General features: G+C 41.7%; 1 protein-coding gene across 4 annotated transcripts in view; it reads right to left on the minus strand.

Annotated features, from left to right (window-relative positions):
• Window positions 1–2046: 2046 nt before the first annotated feature.
• LOC125451281 (multiple PDZ domain protein) overlaps window positions 2047–23047 on the minus strand; it is a 227215-nt gene continuing 206214 nt past the window's right edge. For 2 of the 4 annotated variants that reach the window (XM_059644577.1, XM_048528244.2), the window contains exons 34-38: window positions 18568–18690; window positions 17353–17457; window positions 17042–17154; window positions 9804–9927; window positions 2047–4158 (exon numbers count right to left, since the gene is read on the minus strand). In XM_059644577.1, coding sequence (XP_059500560.1) covers window positions 4012–4158; window positions 9804–9927; window positions 17042–17154; window positions 17353–17457; window positions 18568–18690 — 612 coding nt within the window. In that variant the 3' untranslated portion in view covers window positions 2047–4011. The remainder of the gene's footprint in view (window positions 4159–9803; window positions 9928–17041; window positions 17155–17352; window positions 17458–18567; window positions 18691–23047) is intronic. The other 2 variants (XM_059644578.1, XM_059644579.1) reach the window with 2 other exon arrangements.

The following is a 23047-nucleotide window of genomic DNA, read 5'->3' on the forward strand; positions in this document are numbered from 1 at the left end:
GGCAGTAATATTTTGCCAGAATCAGAAAAGTTTAGATCTTGTTCAGATTTTGTGCCACCACGGGGCAGCAAGGGAGTGGTGGAAGGAAACAATAAAAGTGAAACCAGTTGATAGCATGGAAAACAGGAATGAATAAATGGCAAAAGGGGTTCTGGTGGAATAGGGCTGATAATAGGGCGAGTATTGAAATGAAAGCTGCATCTAAAAGGGCTGAAGTGTCAAATTAGGAACTGTTACCTTTAACTGCTGTCCAAACTGCTCCCTCGTACAGCAACCAATGCCTCTTTCCAGAGTTCACTTGCCACAAAGCAGTGTTGTCCCCTTTGAGAATTGGTATTCTTGTGATTCTTCCCTGATGAAGACAGCATGTCTTTTTACTTTTAATCCAGTATTAGTATTGCTATAAATTAATATTAAATTGCTTGGACTATAGATCTCAGATGCAATGGGAATAAAATTTGAGTCTACAACACTGTTTGTGTCAATGCTACTGAAAACTGAAACTTAAAATCTTCTGACATGATATGCTTGAAAGAAGACAGACACGTGAGCCACAAAGATGCAGTGGGCACAGTGTGGTGTCAAACAGCATCTAGCACTGCTTTGATGCAGAAACTGCCATTTTTGACCTCAAAGTTGATGAAACACGCTCTTAAATTGTAGGCAGACACGCTTTCAATGCCACACGACTGCTGTTTAAAGGCACTACCTTGGAACTTCCAGGAGAAATGTTTCTGACTTTCACTTCTTTCCTCAAATTGTATGAAAGGAGGACCAAGTGGATGACAGCAAAACAGAGGAACTGGTTTGTGTCTCTTTTTCCTACATTGAGGGTTTAATGTGCACACAAGCTATATTTTTAAACAACAGTTGCTATGTTGCCACAGCTAACATCCTGTTTTAATACTTATTTAAAAAAAACATCAGCAAGTGCTTTCAGTAGAAGATTGTATCCATTAAGGGTCTTTGGAGGTGTCTTGGAATGTGACAAGGTCAAGTGAATTACAAATTAAATTCATCATCTCATTCTTAAGTTCCTTCAGTTTCTGCGCTTGTATTGTAGACATAATGACACCAAAACAGAGTTCCTGGAGTTTGGTCATATGGCAATCCCCTTGTTAATGATGGGCACGCTTGTTATTTTGCTATTGTTGTGTCTGCAGTTTAAGTCTCCTTATCTGAGAGGGATGTTCTTGCTATACAGGGAGTGTAAAAAAGGTTTACCAAATTTCCTGGGATGACAGAATTGATGCATGAAAAAAAGCTGGATTGTTTAGGACTGTATTCACCAGAGTTTCGAAGAATAAGAGGGTATCTCATAGAAACCTATAAAATTATAGCAGAGCTAGACCTGAAAAACACAAGTTCTAATGTTCTAATGAAAAGGGAATCCACAATCGGGGTAACAGTCTAAGGATATGTGGTATTCTCCGTCACAGAAGGTTGAGGCCACAACATTGAATATTTTCAAGAAGGAATTAGATATAGTTATTAGAGCTAAAGGGATCAAAGGGTTATGGGGAGCACTGGGAACAGGGTATGGAGTTAGATTATCAGTCATGATCATATTGACTGGGAAAACAGGGCTGAAAAGGGCTACTTTCTTCATTTTTCACGTTGCTTTTTGGAATCCCCATGTGCAAACTGGCTGCTATATTTGTTTACATAGCAAGAGATGGTGAACGTCAAAGCTAATTAATTTTGTGGATTACACTTCAACACCTTAAAGCTTTAGGAGCCAAATGTGTTCAAGTATGGATGTGAATTGTAATCTTTGAGTACTGAACTGTAGCAAATAGGTAAGTGATTGATGCAAGGAAAGTTTAAAAACTGATGACTGTAGAGTGGAAGATTTGAATGGCTTTCTATCATTCCTACAGTAAAGTTTTTAATGAGCATACAGCAACATAGTGCTGTATATGTTTTAAAACTATTAATATTATATTTGTCACAGGTAATTTCTTCTTTCACTTATTTTGAAAATAGAAATCAAGTAAAAAGTGGATCTTTAGAACGTGTTTATTCGAAAAGCAATGCCATGTTGGTTTATAAATGCTAAAAACTGCAAATCTTTATAATAACCAACAGTCATTAACAGAAGGATACCTGTACATTACTTTAAAATCAAAATAGATACATTTCAGAGCAAACTAAAGCAAAATATTCTAAAATTATGTATGAGTTTAGATTAACAATGTACTGGCTAATATAGTTTCTTTTTTTGTTAAAATTAGCATTGCTAACTCAAACAAACAATACAGTTCACTCATCCAAGAACACTGATCAAATGATTGTAAAGACAACTGTAACATTTACTTTTGGGTCTATATAGAGTTAAATACACTTGGTTAGACTGAAAATGGCATATGTACCAAAATACACAATTCTAAACCAAACACAACATTTAAGTTGAGCTATAATACTGTTAAGATAAAAAGAATAGATTTTCGCCTTCACTTGCTTATTTTAAATTGGCAAAAACAGATACCTTTCAAGGAATCTGTATGGGTCTTATTCCATTGAAGTGAAAGGAATGACAATTGCTGAAGAACAATTTACGAAGGGTGGGTGATCCACTATGCCGGATTACCTAACTAATTGCAAAGTGAATAATCCACCCCTTATGGGTGAACATACTTCTCTACTGAAATGGCTTGTTAAGTGCAGTCTTAACACACTATTCCAGCTACTCGATGTGCTTGGTAAGCACAGACGTGGGCTTAAGAATTACTATCCCATACATTTCCAAGAATTCATAAGGAAGTACACTCAACTGATCATTACTTTAATATTTAGCCAAAATGCATTGTACACAGTTAGTTTCAGTTCAGTTTTACCCTTTCTTCAAAAAGAAATGAATTGATCACAAAATTCAATGCTGTTTACAGGATCTTGTTCTATGAATAATGGCTGTTCAGTGGTTATTTACTGTAATTACTTTCAGAAGAGTCAGAGTGACATAAGCTTATCAGCACTTGGTTTCAGGTTGGAGGAGAGGATAGAGGTGTATTCTGCACCTGAAAAAACAGGAGATCTAAGGCAGGTCTGAAATTGAGTTAAGGCCTCATTGATATTAATTAGTCAAGGTGCAGGAGCCTTCATGGGCAACTTGATCATTTGATGAAATTAATTTTCAGTCACTTTGCAGTCAAAGACAGCAAACAGTACTTCATTATCATTCTCTGATACAGGGCTAAGGTAACTATGGCTCGGTAAGTAAATCCGAGTCAGTAAACTTAAATTTCCATGCAATTCTACCATCATTTCAGCTATTTCTGATAATTCAACACCATTGCTCCCAATGATGGTGTTCTTTGACATTCATCATGCATAACGATAGGGGATGTGTGATTTAAGAACTCTGTTCAAGAAATATATCAATTTTTAACCAGTGAATTTGCATTACAATCAGCTATTTCAAGAAAACTCAGAGTTTCACAGAGAAACACTGCTAATGAGCTATAAAACGCAAAAATCTAAAGCAGTTAAATTGCATTTATCTTTTAATTGAAACTGATCAATAGCAGTATTATTAAAGTATAATACTTTATTGCATCACCAACCAGCTATTCAACTTGAAAATGATTGGTAACAATTTAAAAGCAGAAAATAATAGAAGCTAGACAGTAATTCTGGAACTATTTTCCAGACATAAAATGGGCAAAATATAGAAGTTTGAAAATAATGTTAAAAATAATGTTGCATCTGAAGAAAAATGCCATTGACTACACTGTGAGCAATCAAAAGCTTTTACAATTGAGACCCTGTGTGGGAATACAATGGCAGCCTGTTTGCTGTGTTTAAATTTATTTAATTTTGCAACCCACTGTCTAAAACCTAAAATTCTCTTGGTATGACATTAAACATTTCATTTTCTCAATTCTCAAATGACTATTTCAGTTCCTAATTCATATGTTTGAAAGTATGCATAAATTCACTTCAATTCTCATCAGTAAAGTCCAAATAAAGAATCACATTGAGCTTCAGTGTCTTCATCTAGAATAACATACATTAGGAAAGTACTGTTAGTGTAACAGTCCCTTTTGTGCGCTTCAGGATACCAACAGCTTCTTCATGTGTCACGCCCTCAAGGCTTTGTCCATTGACAGCAATTATTTGATCCCCACGTTTCAGGTGCCCATCTTCAGCAGCTGCTCCCTAAAAGTTACAACATCTTTAGATTTAACAGTGACAGTATGCTAATAAATAACAACATGGTACCTGGGAGATTTTTGCTGTATCCAGCTTAACTTTTGTTCCATAAGACCAGAAGACATAGGAGTAAAAGTAAAGCCATTCAGCCCATCAAGTCCACTCCGCCATTTAAATCATGGCTGATGGGCATTTCAAGTCCACTTCCCTGCATGCTCCCCGTAGCCCTTGATTCCTTGTGAGATCAAGAATTTGTCGATCTCTGCCTTGGAGGCATCTAATGTCCCGGCCTCCACTGCACTCCGTGGCAATGAATTCCACAAGCCCACAACTCTCTGGCTGAAGAAATATCATCTCATTTCCATTTTAAAATTTACCCCCTCTAATTTTAAGGCTGTGCCCACGGGTCCTAGTCTCCCCGCCTAACAGAATCAACTTCCCAGCGTCCACCCCTTCTAAGCCATACATTATCTTGTAAGTTTCTATTAGATCTCCCGTCAACCTTCTAAACTCTAATGAATACAATCCCAGGATCCTTAGCCGTTCATCATACGTTAAACCTACCATTCCAGGGATCATCCGTGTGAATCTCCGCTGGACACTCTCCAGGGCTAGTATGTCCTTCCTGAGGTGTGAGGCCCAAAATTGGACAGAGTATTCTAAATGGGGCCTAATTAGAGTTTTATAAAGTCTCAGAAACACATCGCTGCTTTTATATTCCAACCCTCTTGAGATAAATGACAACATTACATTCGCTTTCTTAATCACAGACTCTACCTGCAAGTTAACTTTTAGAGAATCCTGGACCAACACTCCCAGATCCCTTTGTACTTCTGCTTTACGAATTTTCTCACCATTTAGAAAATAGTTCATGCCTGTATTCTTTTTTTCCAAAGTGCAAAACCTCACATTTACTCACATTGAATTTCATTAGCCATTTCCTGGACCACTCTCCTAAACTGTCTAAATCTTTCTGCAACTTTCCCACCTCCTCAGTACTACCTGCCTGTCCACTTATCTTCGTATCATCGGCAAACTTTGCCAGAATGCCCCCAGTCCCTTCATCCAAATCATTAATATATAAGGTGAACAGCTGCGGCCCCAACACTGAACCCTGCGGGACACCACTCGTCACCAGTTGCCATTCCGAAAAAGAGCCTTTTATCCTAACTCTCTGCCTTCTGTCAGACAACCAATCCTCAATCCAAGCGAGTAGCTCACTTCGAACACCATGGGCCCTCAGCTTGCTCAGCAGCCTCCCGTGAGGCACCGTATCAAAGGCCTTTTGGAAGTCTAGATAGATAACATCTACTGGGTTTCCCTCTTCAAAGAATTCTAACAGGTTTGTCAGGCACAACCTCCCCTTACTAAAACCATGCTGACTTGTTCTAATCTAACCCTGCACTTCCAGGAATTTAGAAATCTCATCCTTGACAATGGATTCTAGAATTTTACCAACTACCGAGGTTAGGCTAATTGGCCGATAATTTTCCATCTTTTGCCTTGATCCTTTCTTAAACAAAGGGGTTACAACAGCAATTTTCCAATCATCTGGTACTTTCCCTGACTCCAGTGACTTTTGAAAGATCACAACCAAAGCCTCTGCTATTTCCTCAACCACCTCCCTCAGAATTCCAGGATGTAGCTCATCGGGGCCAGGAGATTTATCAATTTTTAGACCTTTTAGCTTTTCTAGCACTTTCTCTTTTGTAATGCCTACCACACTCAACTCTGCCCCCTGAATCTCCCTCATTGTTGGCATGCTACTCATGTCTTCCACTGTGAAGACAGACGCAAAATACTTACTAAGTTCTTCTGCTATTTCCTTATCTCCCATCACTAGCCTTCCAGCATCAATTTGGAGTGGCCCAATGTCTACTTTTGCCTCTCGTTTGTTTCTTATGTATTGAAAGAAGCTTTTACTATAATTTCTAATATTATTAGCTAGCCTACCTTCATATTTGATCCTCTCCTTCCTTATTTCTCTCTTTGTTATCCTCTGTTTGTTTTCGTAGCCATCCCAATCTTCTGATTTCCCAGTCTCTTGGCCACTTTATAGGCTGTCTCTTTTTCTTTGATATATTTCCTGACTTCCTTTGTCAGCCATGGCTGTCCAATCCCACCCTGGATAATCCTTCTTTTCTTTGGGATGAACCTCGGTACTGTGTCCTCAATTACACCCAGAAACTCCTGCCATTGTTGCCCTACTGTCTTCCCTGCCAGGCTCTGCTTCCAGTTGATTTTCGTCAATTCCTCTCTCATGCCCCTGTAATTACTTTTATTTAACTGGAGCACCATTACATCCGATTTTGCCTTCTCTCTTTCAAACTGCAGACTGAACCCTACCATATTATGATCGCTGCCTCTTAAGTGTTCCCTTACTTTAAGATCTTTTATAAAGTCTGGCTCATTACACAGCACCACAACCAGAATAGCCTGCTCCCTTGTGGGCTCCATCACAAGCTGTTCCAAAAAGCCATCCTGCAAACATTCCATGACTTCCCTTTCTTTGGATCCACCAGCAACATTATTCACCCAGTCCACCTGCATACTGAAGTCCCCCATGATCACCGTGACCTTGCCTTTCTGACATGCCCTATCTATTTCCCGGTGCATCTTGCGCCCCTGTCCTGATCACTGTTAGGAGGTCTGTACATAACTCCCGTTATGGTTTTTTTGCCTTTGTGGTTCCTCAACTCCACCCACACAGACTCCCTATCCTCTGACCTTATGTCATTCAGTGCCGTAGATTTAATTTCATTCTTAACTAACAAGGCAACCCCGCCCCCTCTGCCCACCTCCCTGTCTTTTCGATATGTTGTGAATCCTTGGATGTTTAACTGCCAGTCCTGAACTCCCTGCAACCATGTCTCTGTGATGCCCACCACATCATAATCATTCAAGAGGATTTGTGCTGTTAATTCATCTACTTTGTTGCGAATACTACGAGCATTTAGATAAAGTGCCTTAATGCTAGCTTTCTTATCATTATTAGAGCGCTTGGAAATCCTAAAATGTCCTCAGCTATCCTTCCTTTTTGCTGCATTCCTAGCCTGCCTGGAGCTTAAACCCACCTGTACACATGCTATCCTGTTGTTTATCTTTCCACTTAACTCCATGCTCCCTGTCTCTTTCACTTTCCCTTCCCCCCGACTTAGAAATTTAAAGTCCTACTGACCACCCTATTTATCCTTTTCGCTGGAACACTGGTTCCAGATCGGTTCAGGTGGAGACCGTCCCAACGGTACAGAGCCCCCCGGTTCCAAAACTGATGCCAATGCCCCATGAAATGGAATCCCTCTTTCCCACAACAATCCCTTAGCCACGTGTTTACTTCCCTACCTTTCTTTTCCCTATGCCAATTGGCACGTGGCTCAGGCAGTGATCCGGAGATTATGACCCTTGAGGGCCTGTACTTCAATTTCTTTCCTAGTGATTCATTATCCCTGAACAAGTCCTCAACCCTAGCTTTGCCAATGTTGTTAGTCTCAACTTGGACCACAACAACTGGATCCTCTCCCTCCCGCTCCAATATCCTTTCAAGCCGGTCGGAGATGTCCTGCACCCTGGCACTGGGCAGCCAACACACCATGCGGGACTTCCGATCTGGCTTGCATAGGATACTAACTGTCTCCCTAATAATAGAATCCCCTATAACTACTACCTGTCTTTTTGCTCCCCCCTCTTGAATGGCCTTCTGCACCACGGTACCGTGGTCAGCTGGCTCATCCTGTCCACAGTCCTTTCCCTCATCCGTACAGGGAGCAAGAATCTCATACCTGTTGGTCAAGGTCAAGGGCTGAGGCTCCTGCACTCCTGAGCTCAGAATCCCTCTACCTGCCTCACTTACAGTCACACCTTATTCCTGAACACTTTTTGAATTTGAATTATTTAATCTACTGTGTGTGACTGCCTCCTGAAACAAAGTGTCCAGGTAACTCTTCCCCTAATTAAGAAACAAACTTCTGCAAGTACCGTTTCATAGTGCTAGATTACTCCAGAACCATTCCCACATAATTAGCCACTATATCTGTGCCTGACAGTGAGCACTGACAAGCAATTTGAACCTACAGGACATTAACACACTCTACCTTCCGTTCCCCTCCAAAACCATACTTTCAAGTTAATTGAACTGCAATAGAAATGGAATTCCTCGCTGATTCCTTCACCAGCCATCACCACTAACGGAATCCAGGAACATTAAGAAAGCTAATCTTGATCTTAATCACTGCTTTAGAGATTAAAGTCAGCTGCCTCTGCAATCCCCTGCTCCAGGTCTTTGACTTGGAGATCCTGCTGCAGGATCTCTGCAACTGATGTGAGGGCATATTTGCCACAGATAGGTGGGGAATGAGAGGTCAGCCTCTTCATGAAATAGGCCAATTAAGTGAGCAACAGGAGTGTGGTCCCTAACATCGAGTGTGCTCGCTGGGAAGAAATATGTCACACTTGTTGAGGGTGCCAAGCTCCATAAACTCACTTGCTCAGCACTTTCCTGCACAATATCCCTCACTGCATCTCACATTGCAATTCCACTAATTTCCTTCTCCAGACACCATCTTACATCTCCATCTAATTATTGTACAAATTTGTCTTCTCACTTGCATGTCTCACAGTCGCCCTTCACAAAACCATTCATTCATTCTCTAATTTTTTAACACTCACAACCTCTGCTCCCTCTCAGTGAAGGAAGTGCAGATGCGAATGGACAGGCAGAAAGCTGGGAGAAAGGTTTTGATGCAGGTGCGGCTCCTGTGATAACATTAACGATCACTGCCAACGTGTGGTCTGCAGACAAACAGGCCTTGCTTCAGGGAGCTGCATGTTTCAGCAGTGATCTGCTGAAAAAACCTGAGCCTCACAATGCAGTGGTGTTCAGATAAGCTGACATGCTATGCACTGATACTCTGCCTGTAGACCCTGTGTTGGAATCGTGCTTCTGTTAAGTTAGAGCTCGGTTCCTCCCATCTATCCTGTGAAGTGGAATCAAACTGAGGAGATAGCAACTGGCATTGCAGCTGGTGTTGCTTCTGTTGCTGTTGCTGCTTGCTTAGCTTTCCAGATGTCCAAGATGGAGCTGCATAATTCTGTAGTGAAGGGTTACAGCAGGAAATGACAGATCAAGGTGACTGAAGACAAGGGAAAGTGACTTCCAAGACATTGGAAATCATCTTTTAATTAATGAAGGCTTTCTCTCATATCAGTCTGCCAGTTCGTGTAGCTGCAGCTGTTCAGTTTCACTGGAGGAGTGCTTCCAGTTACACACTTAGCTGATTGGCTCCAGAGAAGTTCCCTATATTTTGAGGAAGAAATTACTAGCTATCATAGCCACAATGCTGGGTCAATTTCTTTCTAAACTGAAACAATTTGCCCTACAGCTCCACAGGGATTTCCAGCTTGCCTGCAAACCTGCCTAGGCTAAACCCAGAAATGAGGGAATCCTGTCAGGTTTATTGCTCAATGTCACATTTTAAAGACTTTAACTCCCTGTCTAAAACTGAACTCATCTCTTGCTGGTAGTTGAAATCCTGACCTGAGCTTCGGTTTAATGATAAACTGAATTAAATAAACATTCTCCGAAGCCGTACGACAGACATATATGCATTCGACAAGAGTTTAAAGAAAATCAGACATCTTCGCTGTCTCATTACCTTCACAAATACTGTCTTCACATAAATAGGAAGGTCTCCATGAGGACTGCCATATCCACCAACAATACTAAAGCCCAGTCCATCAGCACCTCTGTCCAAAGTAATTGTTTTATATTGTGGAGGCCTGAAGGATAACAGAAACAATGATATTCAGTACTGTATAATTTTCCCATGGCCTCCTGCTTGCCCCCACCCCATTACCTCCAAACCTAATTTATAAAATTTCATAATTTTATGCCTTTTAGCCACTATATCTGTGCCTGACAGTGAGCACTGACAAGCAATTTGAACCTACAGGACATTAACACACTTTACCTTCCGTTCCCCTCCTAAACCATACTTTTATACCCATTTCTTGAGAAGGATTTTTGCTATAATCAAATTCAAATAAATATCAATAAGAATCAAATGCTTTAAGTTCCCAGTAAATCCTCGTCACTGAATCCATCCTCTCCCTAGAATAGGGGTTTCCAAACCATGACCTAACAATTCACTATGTAGACTCACACAATTCTTGGCTCTGAGGGCTCGACTTCAAAAGAATTGCACCCACTCAACAACATGCTCCTCCATCCCTGTTCAACTCTCTCCTTCCTACAAGCTCGAATCACTCGTAGTTGAATATATTTTCATGTACTAAAATTAGGTCACAATGGAAAACAATTCAGAAGCCACTAGCCTAGAAACAGGCCGAGGCTGAAGGTCGCCTGCAACGTTGGTATTTTGGTGACATCAGGCTCCAGCCTGGGCCCCTGGTTTATGAGTTCAGTAAATTACCACTATCCAACCACTTCCCCTAAGAATGACTGAAACAGAGTTAAAGTTTCAAGATATCTGCACTGGACCTGAAACCTTTTGTTTTCTAGATTCATTCATAGGAAAGTGGGCATTGTCAGCTAGGTCAAGCATTTACTGCCCATTCCCAAATCCTTGAGAAACTGGAGGTAGTGAGCTGCTTTTGTGAAATCCTGCAATTCATGCGGTGTAGATACACCTACAATGATGTTAGGAAGGTTTGGAATTTTGACTGAACATTACTGTATACAGCATCATAGGAGCAGGAGAGCAGACGTTTCGGGCCTAGACCCCCCCACTTCTTCAGAAATGGCAAAGGGGAAGGAGGGTCTGAAATAAATTGGGACAGAGAGGGAGGCGGATAGAAGATGGACAGAGGAGAAGATAGGTGAAGAGGAGACAGACTGGTCAAAGAGGCAGGGATGGAGCCAGTAAAGGTGAGTGTAGGACGGGAGGTAGGGAGGAGATAGGTCAGTCCAGGGAGGATGGACAGGTCCGGGGAGTGGGGGGGGGGGGGGGGGGGGGGGGGGGGGGGGGAGAATGATGAGGTTAGTAGGTAGGAGATGGGGGTGGGGCTTGAGGTTGGAGGAGGGGATAGGTAGGACAGGTTAGGGAGGCGGTGATGAGCTGGGCTGGTTTTGAGATGCGCTGGGGCAAGGGGAGATTTTGAAGCTTGTGAAGTCCACATTGATACCATTGGGCTGCAGGGTTCCCAAGCGGAATATGAGTTGCTGTTCTTGCAACCTTAGAGTAGCATCGCTATGGCACTGCAGGAGGCCCAGGATGGACATGTCATCTACGGAATGGGAGGGGGAGTAGAAATGGTTCGCGACTAGAAGGTGCAGTTGTTTAGTGCAAACCGAGCATAGATGTTCTGCAAAGCAGTCCCCAAGCCTCCACTAGGTTTCCCCGATGTAGAGGAGGCCACAACAGGAACAGCAAATGCAGTATATCACATTAGCAGGTGAACATCTGCTTGATGTGGAAAGTCTTCTTGGGGCATGGAATGAGGGGAGGGAAGTTGTAGGGGCAGGTGTAGCACTTCCTGCAGTTGCAGGGAAAAATGCCGGGTGTGGTGGGGCTGGAGGAGAGTGTGGAGTGGACAAGGGAGTCATGGAGAGAGTCATTCCTCAGGAAGGTAGATAAGGGTGGGGACGGAAAAATGTCTTTGGTGGTGAGGTCGGATTACAGATGGCGGAAGTGTCGGAGTATGATGTGTTGGATCCGGAGGTTGGTGGGGTGGTACATGAGGATGAGGGGGAATTCTGTTTTGGGTTTTACGGCAGAGAGGGGATGTGAGGGATGAGTTGCGGGAAATGTGGGAGACAAGGTCATTGAATGGACCTGACAGAAAAGAACAGAGACAAAGTTGCCAGAAAAGCTCAGCAGGTCTGGCAGCATCTGTGAAGGAAAAAACAAAGTTAATGTTTTGGGTCTGATGACCCTTCCCCAGTTCTGAGAAACTTTGTTTTTGTTCCTGATTTACAGCATCTGCAAACGAAAATAAACGAGAACAGATGAACTTGGGGAATAAATAGAATACTCTAAAAATAAGCCTAAGAAATAGTGTTTTTGAACTGCTTCTCCAGTACTTCTCCCATCACCTGTAACACCAATGTATTTTTTAATCTGTCATCTCTGTCTGTCTGCATGCACTGACAGTTTTAGAAGGAGTAAATGAAAATAAGAAACATGATGATGAATGCTTAAGGAAATCAAGCTGTGACTGATGAGTCACTTCAAAAGGTTTTAGTTGACCAACTAGATTGTACATCTGCCCTTGTGTGGATCATCCAAACAAAGAATACTATATATATTCCATTTTAGTCTATGGTAGAGAGCCAAAACTGCCTTTGATAATGAAAGAACATCATGTAGTCTTAAAAGAGAAAACAATTAGCTCCCTCTTTGAGACTGGGAGTTGCATATAGCAAAACAGCATCACTTGTGAAGCAGACAGCAAGGATTGTGCATCAAGGCAGCTGTATGTGAAGCTGTCTGGGAGGGGTGTGCAGCAAGTCAGCGCCACTTGAGGAGCAGCTTGGAGAAGGTACTTGTCAGAAAAGGAAAAATGTACTTATGACAGAAGGACAGAGTGGCTGGAGACAGAAACTGGGTGAGGAGAGCCGTTTCAAATACTAGTGCCCATCAGAACCAAAGCATGAGGTCACAGGAAAACCAATAACTGATTTGTAGGTATTCATTCCACATCTCTTTCAACTGGAAAATTGACTTAAATCAGAAGATGCTATTACAGCTGCAATATGAAGGTAAGAAATTCACTTAAAATATTTAACATCTAAATTAATTAATTAAACAGAGATAGTTGAGTAGGACAGATGTGGCAGCTATAGATTACGGGAGCTGATGGACACTGAAGCGATCCAGCCAGCAAGTGCTGGCTGCTTGAGGAATGTAACTCAGGACTGATGAGCTGCAGTCTCAGCTGTGGATGTGATGACCGTTCAGGGCAAGGAAAAGGGCATAGAGTCACAGAGCTCTACAGCACAGAAACAGTCCCTTTGGCCCAATTCATCCATGACAACCAGATATCCTAAATTAATCTAGTCCCATTTGCCAGCATTTGGCCCATATCCCTCTACACCCTTCTTATTCATATATGGACCCGGATGCTTTTTAAATGTTGTAGTTACTTCAGCCTCCACCACTCCCTTTAGAAATTCATTCCAAGTATATGGGCACTGTTTCTGGAGACACACACTCCTTAGATTATACATATCAAATTTGGTCGATGGTCAGAGACAGGAGGGTGTGACTGCAAGTGAGGCAGTTCCAGAGTTTAGCTTTGGACAAGCCTCAGTCAGTGAGCCTTTGCAATAGACAAAAGGTTCTTGTTACCAGTATGGATGAGAGCACAGACTGGAGGGTGGGTGAGCAAACTGACCAATGTGCTATGGAACAGAAAGTTTGGCATGATAGCTGTATCTTTAACACACTTGTTGCAGAAACAAGGTGGTATGGTCAGCAGAATGAAGATCCATCTTTGACATTCTGGAGGCAATCTTAATAAATGAACCAGCATTGGCAAGCAATACTTGTCGTTTCCAGACCCTTCAAAATTTGATATTAGTGATTTGTGGCATGGGTGCTGTTTGTCACGAGATAATGAGTTAGAAACAAGAGAAGCATTGAGGTCCATAGCCACAGAAAAAGGTCCTTCGGCCTATCAAGTAATCTCATTTTCCAGAACTTGGTTCACAGCCTTGTATACTTTGGCATCACAAGTGTATATCGAAATACTTATTAAATGTTATGAAGGTTTCTGACTCTTACCACCCTTATAGGCAGAAAGTTCCAGATACACACCAGCATCTGGGTGAAAAGAAATTCCTCACATCCTCTCTAAATCTCCTGCCTCGTACCTTAAATCTTAGAAAAACAAAGGAATCACAAGCAATTTGCCTTACTCACTCGTGCCTAGTGGCTTTGACCTCCATAATCTTGAAGTGCTTCGAGAGGCTGGTGGTCATGGCCCACATCAACTCAAGCCTCCCAGCCTGACTCGATCCCCTTCAATTTGCCTACTGATGTAACAGATGCACAGAAGACACTATTTCCCTAGCCCCGCACTCATCACTGCAACATATGGACAACAAGGATACCTTTGCAAGACTCTTACTCATCGACTATAGCTCTGCCTTCAACACCATAATCCCCTCCGGACTCATCTCAAAACTCCAAGATTTAGGTCTCAACTCCATCCTCTGCAATTGGATCTTCAGTTTCCTTACCACTGACCACAATTAGTGAGGATAGACAACTGCACCTCCTCCACAATAGCCCTCAACACTGGAGCCCGCCCAAGGATGCATTCTCAGCCTCCTTACTTCCTGTACATCCACGACTGTGCAGCCAAAATCTGAATGGCTGCCGTCTACAAATTTGCTGATGACACCACTGTGGTAGGACAAATATCGAACAACGAATCATAATACAGAAAGGAGATAGAGGGCTTGGTGTCGTGGTGCAATGATTACAAACTTTCTCTCAATGTCAGCAAAATAAAAGAACTGATCATTGACTTTAGAAAAGGAGGAGGAGAACAGGCCCTCATTTACATCAATGGAGCAGAGGTTGAGAGGGTTGACAGCAAGAAATTCCTAGGACTGATGATAATTGATAACCTTTCCTGGACTTCCCACATAGGTACAATGGTCAAAGCGGCACAACAACGCCCCTTCTTCCTCAAGCAGCTTAGGAAATTTGGCAGCCTTTAAAGATGCAGTACTATCCGGGTGCATAACGGCCTGGTACGGCAACTGCTCTGCCTATGACCATAAGAAACTACAGAAGGACAGATGCACAGCCCAGGCCATCACCGAAGCCAACTTTCCATCCATGGGCTCCATCTACACTTCTTGTCATCGCAGAAAGGCTGATGTCAAAGACCCCTCCCACCCTGGCAATGCTCTCCTGCAAAGTTTTCCCTCAGGTAGAAGATATAGAAGCTTGAACGCATGCACCAACAGCTATGAGAATTGCTTCTTCCCTGCTGTTATTCGATTGGTGAACTTCAAATAATGTTGATTTTGAAATCTGTATGTTTCACTCTAAGTACCCTATGGATTGTGTGTCCTTACTTGCTGTAATCTGCCTGTACTGTTCACAAACAAAGCTTTCACTGTACTTAAGTACATGTGACTACAATAAATTAAATCAGTCAATTAAATCTATGCCCCCAGTCATGGATTCCTCCACCATGGGGAAAAATGTCCATTTCTCTCTACATTATATTCCTCATAATAAATCTCAATCATGACCTCCAACTTAGTCTCTTCTGCTCCAAAGAAATGACCTTCTAATAACAGCAAGCACACAACATGCCTTCTTAACCACTTTACCTACCTGTCCTGCTACCCTAGGGGACTGGTGGACATACACACCAAGGTTCATCAGATCCTTGGTGCTTCTCAGGGTTGTTAATCATGTGTTCCCTTGTCTCGTCTGGCCTATCCAAGTGTATCACCTGATGCTTATTCAGACTGAATTCCATTTGCCACTGAGCAGCTCATTTGACTAATCTGTCCATATCCCGCTGTAATCCAAGGTTATTTTCACTATTTGTTACTCCACCAAATTTCATATGATCCACAAACTTACTGATCAACCTTCCTAAATTCAAGTCTAAATCATTTACATAAACCACAAACAGGAAAGTCCCAATACTGATCCCTGTGAACTGGAACAGAATGTTGGTCCTTATTTCAAGAAAGTTGGAGTACAAGAGTAGGGACGTCTTATCTCAGTACTGTGAGTAGTTGTAGTCCCCTTATTTAAGGAAAAATATCATTTAAATGATGGCATTTTAGTGAAGGTTCACTCATATAGAGGGACGGTCTTTTGACTAAGGCTAAACAGGTGAAGACCCAATGGAGTCTAGAAGAATGACAGGTGGTCTCTTTGAAACATATAGGATTGTTAAGGGGCCTGACAGGGAAAAGGCTGACAGGATGTTTCCCCTTAAGGGAGCATGTGAGATCAGAGGGCATAGTCTCAGAATAAAAGGGTGCCAATTTAAAACTGAGATGAAGAGGGATTTCTTGTCTCAGAGGGTTGAGTATCTTTGGAACTGCTTGTCACAGAGCTGTGGGGGCATTGATCTTGTGTATATTTAAGATTGAGATAGATAGATTCTTAAACAGTAGTGGAATAAGGGTTATGGGGAAAAGGCAGGAAAGCGGATATGAGGAATGTTGGATCAGTCATGATCGTATAAAATGGCAGGGCAGGCTCACGGGCTAAGGGGCAACTTTTTCACCCAGAGAGTGGTGCATGTATGGAATCAGCTACCAGAGGAATTGGAGGAGGCTGGTACAATTACAACATTTAAAAGGCACGTCTAGGACTCTATGACTCAATGGTCTACTCCTGTTCCTATTTCTTACGGAACCCAACTGGTCACAGACTTTCAGTCACAAAAACACATCTCGACCATTGTATTTGCTGTTCAAATTTATCACCTGACATTTCTCTGGATTGAATTCTATTTGCCACTGTTCAGCCCATGAGACACTTCCAGTGGGAAAAAACATCCCTCAACAATCACCCCCTGCTTCCTGTCACTCAGCCAATTGTGGATCCAATTTTCCAAATCTCCTTAAGATCCTGAAGGCTCTTACCTTTGTTATCAGTGTTCCACACAGAAACTGATCCAAAGTCTTGCTGAAGTCCAAGAAAATGTCAATTTCATTGCCCTTGCCTATACTTTTGAAAAGTTCCATCAAAATAAATGTCCTGCCGAAATTTTCAATTTCTCAGGCAATTCCCTCAGAATCAGGCTGTACATTGTCCTAACATGCAACTCCAATCTATTTGCAGTGACCATCTGGCCATTGGAATACCTGGGTCCTTGTATTATATTTTCAGATAATAATCCTCCTTTTAAAAGGTATACTGTGTACAGTAAATCCAAATAAACTCACCCTAGGTCATCATGAAGGATGCTACTTGCTGTCAAACCTGAGACAGGAAGTGTAGTTGTAGTGTGCTCCTGTTGCTGATTAATCATCACACTAACATCACCGCCGGCAACCACCTGGAAACAATAGTTTATAACTGGTTTCAGATTGCACAGCGATACACGAGAATTTTAAAGATACAACTGCTGAAATTAATGCAAGAATATTTTGACAGATCAGAATCAGAAATTAAGTAGATGAATTCACCAATCAAGACTGAACAAAACATTAACAAATGGCAAGTTTCCACAGAATCATATGATGCTTTGTCATACCTGTAATTCAACACGACCTGAAACATTCTTCAGCATGCTGACAGCCTGGGAATGAGTCAAGCCCTCTGCAGGTTTCCCATAAATACTTACAATTCTGTCCCCAATCTATAATTAACAACACAGGAGTAAAACTAGTTGCTTTGTCAGGTAACTGGCATATCTGTTGCACTGAAGGTATACGAAAGATGCATATCGCAAACTGCTATCTAATGTGTTTAAAGTACCATCAGAATACCAGAATTGCACGATCAGTTGCCCGAACACCAAGGTTAGTAATAACAAAGTTCTACACATCGACTTGGATTAATTTTTAGTGTTCAAAGATTGTAACAGCACTATTCAATTTCTCTTGGTACAAAACTACAAACCTATTTATCACATTCTCATTAGGCTCCTGGTCACTTTCAAGATGATGCAGAAAGGCAATGGAAGGCCACTGTTGGAGGTGATCTTAAATCATTAATGTGTTTGGTGATCTAATTCTGAAGTTAATAACTATTTTCAAGTCAAAGCACACCTGGAATGATCAAGCGTCAACTTGAACAATATTATAAATCAGGTTAGCCTACTGCAAACTGTTAATGCTAACTAATCAATTTGAATGATTTTATTGAATACATACGTCCACTTATGGTTGACTTTTATGCACTGAAATTCAGTTGCAGAATTTTAGGGGAGGAAGTTGTACTGCAAAGTATTTACTCTGAAATATTTTAATTCATCTCGATAATGCTATTTATATAAAGGTACAAGAGTCTGAAAAGGTTAATTCTGAGAAATAGCTTAAGCACCCTCATTATGACTACGTTAGATAGGCTTTTGGGAAGAACAGTTCAGGATTTCGAAAGAGTAAGGTCCTCCTTAAAGTCTGTCTGGGAACAGTTATCACATCATTGTAATCTGTAACTAGTTGCTTATAAGTTTCCTCTTGTTCAATACAAGAGTGTCTTCTAATTAGACTAGTAACTGGCTTCCGTTTATAGTACTACACCAAACAGACCCTGTAGATAATTACACTTAGGAGAATGGTGACAGCAAATACATTACATGATGAAATACAGATTTAGGTTGATTGTGAATGTACAGCAGACAATTACTTTACTGAACACTACTCTTTATGATAGAGGTTCTTATCAAAGATATTTATCAATAAATACAGAATGGAATCTCCTGAATAATTTCTTAACAAGTAATCAGTCAAAATTACAAACTTACCCGCAGCTTCTGGGTCTGGGCTGCTACTCCATTTGGCTGCATCATTGCAATAAAAATGGGGACATCTCCAAGAGGACTACCTACTCCTCCTGCAATGCTGATTCCCAGTGAATCAGTCGGCCCCTGTGGTCAATAACACGACATGAATTATAATTCCAAGGAAATAAAAAGATAATGTATTTTTCTCTGCAGGTTTAAAATGGCTTGCAATGTTATTATGCTGGATTGCTCTTGCTTTGTAGCAGGGTTAAGGCTTGCAGGTCACATTCGACAACGATCCCTGTTCTCTCACCTATTATAAATCTTCTGAATTTTTCTTCATGTACTTTCACTTGTACTATTACTATCACAATACTTTCGACTGCAATGTACATTCATATTGCTCCTTCACAGGAGCAAGAAAAAATTGGGAAACAAAAACAGAAGTTACTGGAAAAGCTCAGCAAGTCTGGCAGCATCTGTGAAGAAAAGGAAAAATCATCTTCACAGTTGCTGCCAGACCTGCTGAGCTTTTTCAACAACTTCTGTTTTTGTTCCTGATTTACAGCATCTGCAGTTCTTTCGGTTTTGAAGAAAAATTTGAGGGCAAATGAGTAGAGTTAAAAGTTCACTGAAAGTCAGAAGCATTCAAGGTTTTTTTTGGAAAGATTTGTAGCTGGATTGTTGAGACAGTTGTTGACTCGCTCGCCGAGCTGGTAAGTTTGTTTGCTGATGTTTTATCACCACACTAGGCAACATCATCAGTGCGTCTCCGGTGAAGCGATGTTCTGTCCCACTCGTTATTTCTGTGTCTTGTCGACTGGGGTGGGTTACGTCACATCCACATTTGTTTCTAAGTAGTCAGAATATATAGGATCCAGCTCTACATATGTGTTAATGGAACTCCAGTTGGAGGGCCAGGCCTCCAGGAATTCTCGTGTGTCTTTGGTTGGCTTGTCCTAGGATGTCTACAATGTCCTAGTCGAACTGGTGGCCCTCTTTCTCCATGTGTATTGAAATTAGTGATAGGTGGTCATGTCTCTTGGTCACCAGTTGGTTTTCATGGATCCTGATAGCTAGTTTCCTTGCGGTTTGCCCATGTAATGTTTTTGGCAGTCTTTGCATGATATCTTGTAAATAACTGGTTCTGTTACTTGTGATTGTTGGATCCTTTATTCTCGTTAGTATCTGTCGTAGTGTAGCTATTGGTTTGTGGGCTACCATGATTCCTAGGGGGAGGAGTAATCTGATGGCCATTTCAGATATATCTTTAATGTATGGTAGGGTGGCAAGTGTCTCTGGACGTGTTGTGTCTTCCTGTTGTGTAGCTATCAGTGGACAACACTTTCTGGGTAACAGTTGTTTCTAAAGATGTTGTTCTTCCTCGACTCTGCGCAGCTACGGGATGCTGTAGTGTGTTGTGGCTCACTTGAACACTGTTTTGATGCAGCTCTGTTTGTGGCCATTGGGATGATTCTATTGTACTTCAGTACCTTATCCGTATGGGTGGCCTTCTTGCATACGCTGGTCTGGAGCTTGCCATCAACCTTACGTTCAACTATTTCTTCCAGGAAGGGAAGTCTGTTGTTGCTCTCCTCGTCTCTGGTGAATTTCATACTGGTGAGAATGTTGTTTATGAGTAGATGGGTTTCCTTCTGTTCAGATCGTTTGATAAGGACAAAGGTGTCACCCACAGAGCAAATCCATAGTTTTGGTTGGACGGTAGGATGGGCTGTCCACTCCAGTCTTTGCATTATGGCTTCCGCTATTAATCCTGATATCAGTGATCCCATGGGAGTTCTGTTGATCTGTCCATATATATGGCTAAAGAAAGTGAAATGGGTTGTAAGGCACACATCCAGTAGTTTGAGGGTGCCGTCTTTGCTGATGGTGTTGGTGCTGGTATTATCAGTTGTCTGTATCCCTAGTCTGTCTAGCAGCGAGGCTAGTGTTTCCTTAGCTAGCATGATGCTTATGGAGGTAAACAGTGCAGTCACACTGAAGGAATCTCGTCCTCATCTGTTCTGCCGTCCTTGGTGATGTTGAGGAATTCTTGGACAGAGTAGATGGAGCAGTTTGAGCCATCTACTAAGTGTTTCAGTCTCCTTTGGAGTTCTTTTGCTAGTCTGTATGTCAGTGTATCTGAAAGTGAGATCGTAGGTATGGGAGGAACCTCTGGTTTGTGTACCTTGGGGAGTCCACAGAAGTGGTGTGTGTTTGATCAGTCTGGTCTCATTCTCTGGTAATCAAATTTCCTAATTTCCCAATTTCCTAATTTTGTGTAGATTCCTCAGGGTGGTGAAAATATAATTTTTCAATTGTGGTGTTGGGTCTGTTGCCATCTGTTGTTAGGTGTCAGTATCCGCGAATAAAGTGTTAGCTTTGTTGATGTACTGTGTTCTGTTCAATATGACAATTATGTCCACCAGTTGGATCACAATGTTCCTTTCTCTCGAGTCCTCGTAGGGCTTTCTTTGCTACTGTGTTGAACATGTTCCCTTCACTCCTTCGGCTTAATGCTGGGTCTACTACCTGTATGGCAGTTGCTTAGGTTTCTTCGATGGATCTGTTGCTTTTTAAAGTGGATTCCAGCGCAGTCAGGAAGTTAGTTTTGTTAGCATCCCTGTGATTGCAGTTTAGTCTGCGTACCAGATCGGCTTTTTTGGTGCCTGAGTGTGGCCAATCAGATAAGTTCCTTATCCAAGTGCCTGCCCTGTGTGTTGTTGCGGGTAAGTTTTGTCAGTTCTTCCGGTCGGGCTTGACGTTTCTTGGTCTTTGTCTTCTGTTGTTTCATGGTAATGGATCGTTTGAGTGTTACAGTCCATTCTTGCTGGTTGGGCAAGTTTTATGGCGCTCAGAAGAAACTTTGCATTCAAACTCGACAGCTGGCTGCTCTGAAACACTCAACAGATTGCTCAAACTGCTCCATCCACTCTGCCCAAGAATTCCTCAAACTCATCAAGATCAGCAAAATAGATGAGGACAAGATCATGGTCTCCTTTGATGTGACTGCACTATTTACCTCCATAAACATCCTGCTAGCTAAGGAAACACTAGCCTCGCCACTCGACAGACCAGGGATACTGACGCCCGATAACACCAACACCATTCAGCAAAATGGTACCTTTGAATTACTGGATCTGTGCCTTACAACTCACTTCATTTTCAATGGCAAGGTATACAGACAAATCAACAGAACACCCATGACATCACCGATATCAGGATTAATAGCAGAAGCCATAATGTAAAGACTGGAACGGACAGCCCTCCCACTATTCAACCAAAATTATAGATCCGCTATGTGGATGACACCTTTGTCATTATCAAACATTCTAAACTGGAGGGAACCCATGTACTCATAAATAACATCATCACAGTCATAGCATTCACCAGAGGAGAGGAGGAGAAAACAACAGGCTTCCCTTCCTGGAACAAATGGTAGAACGCAAGGCCAATCCTAAGCTCCAGGCCAGCATACACAGGAAGGCCACCTACAAGGATCAAGTACTCAACTACAATGTCAATCATCCCAATACCCACAAACAGAGGACAGAACACTCTAAATTAAAAAGTTCCAAGTTGGAAGAGTGCCATCTTTACTACGAGGGGAATTTGCCAAGGTAGGATCGAAAAGGACAAACAAACAATGGATGATCTTTGAAAGGAAATGTTTTAGATCCAGACAAGAAGGTAAGGAACAAAAACCAAAGGTTTTTGGATACAGAAGCAGACAAAATGTTATCAAACAAAAAGTGTATGATGTATGTTAAATGACTTCTTCAAGCAAGAACCAAATCAGATGTAATAAGTTGAAAGGGTAAGAGAAATGGAAAGCAGGCCTGGGAAACAGAAAATGAGAATAGAATGGCAGGTCACATAAAAGGCAACTCAAACATACTCATGTAAATGGTATGTACATTGTATGTAGGTGGAAATAGGAAGGATGAGAAGCATAGGGGCAAGCAAAGGCTAGAACGAGCACCTTGTATCATCTTTTACAAAGAAAGAAGATGCTGAAAACTATATTGGAATAAGTAGAGATGTTGAAGCCATGGAAGGGGTGAAAATGGTAAGATATACTGAAAAGGCTGGCTGTGCTTCGACTAGATAATTTGCCTAATCCTTATGGTTTGCTGTCCAGATTGCTAAGAGAAGTAGGGGTGGAGATAACTGAAGGACTTGCTATAAATTCCATTCCTGACTAGATAGGTGAGATAGGCCAATGAGAATTGTGGCATGCTTGTCTAAGAAAGGATGCAAGGATATTCCGAGTAACATCAATGCTGAGAAAGATTTCAGAAATAAGAATCACAGGGGGGGAAAAAAGAGACATTTGGAGAGATTTGAATAAATTAAGGACAGCTAGCATATACTTAAGGAAGACAGATTGGGCTGAATCTCAAGGCTGTTTAGTCTAACTGAGTTATGTCAATCATTTTAGAGGGATTTCCCTCACAAGGCTTAGTGAGATTTCTCGCCATATTTTATCAAACATGCCTTA

Source organism: Stegostoma tigrinum, chromosome 3 (genome assembly GCF_030684315.1).
Source record: "Stegostoma tigrinum isolate sSteTig4 chromosome 3, sSteTig4.hap1, whole genome shotgun sequence".
Classification (NCBI taxonomy): Eukaryota; Metazoa; Chordata; class Chondrichthyes; order Orectolobiformes; family Stegostomatidae; genus Stegostoma; species Stegostoma tigrinum.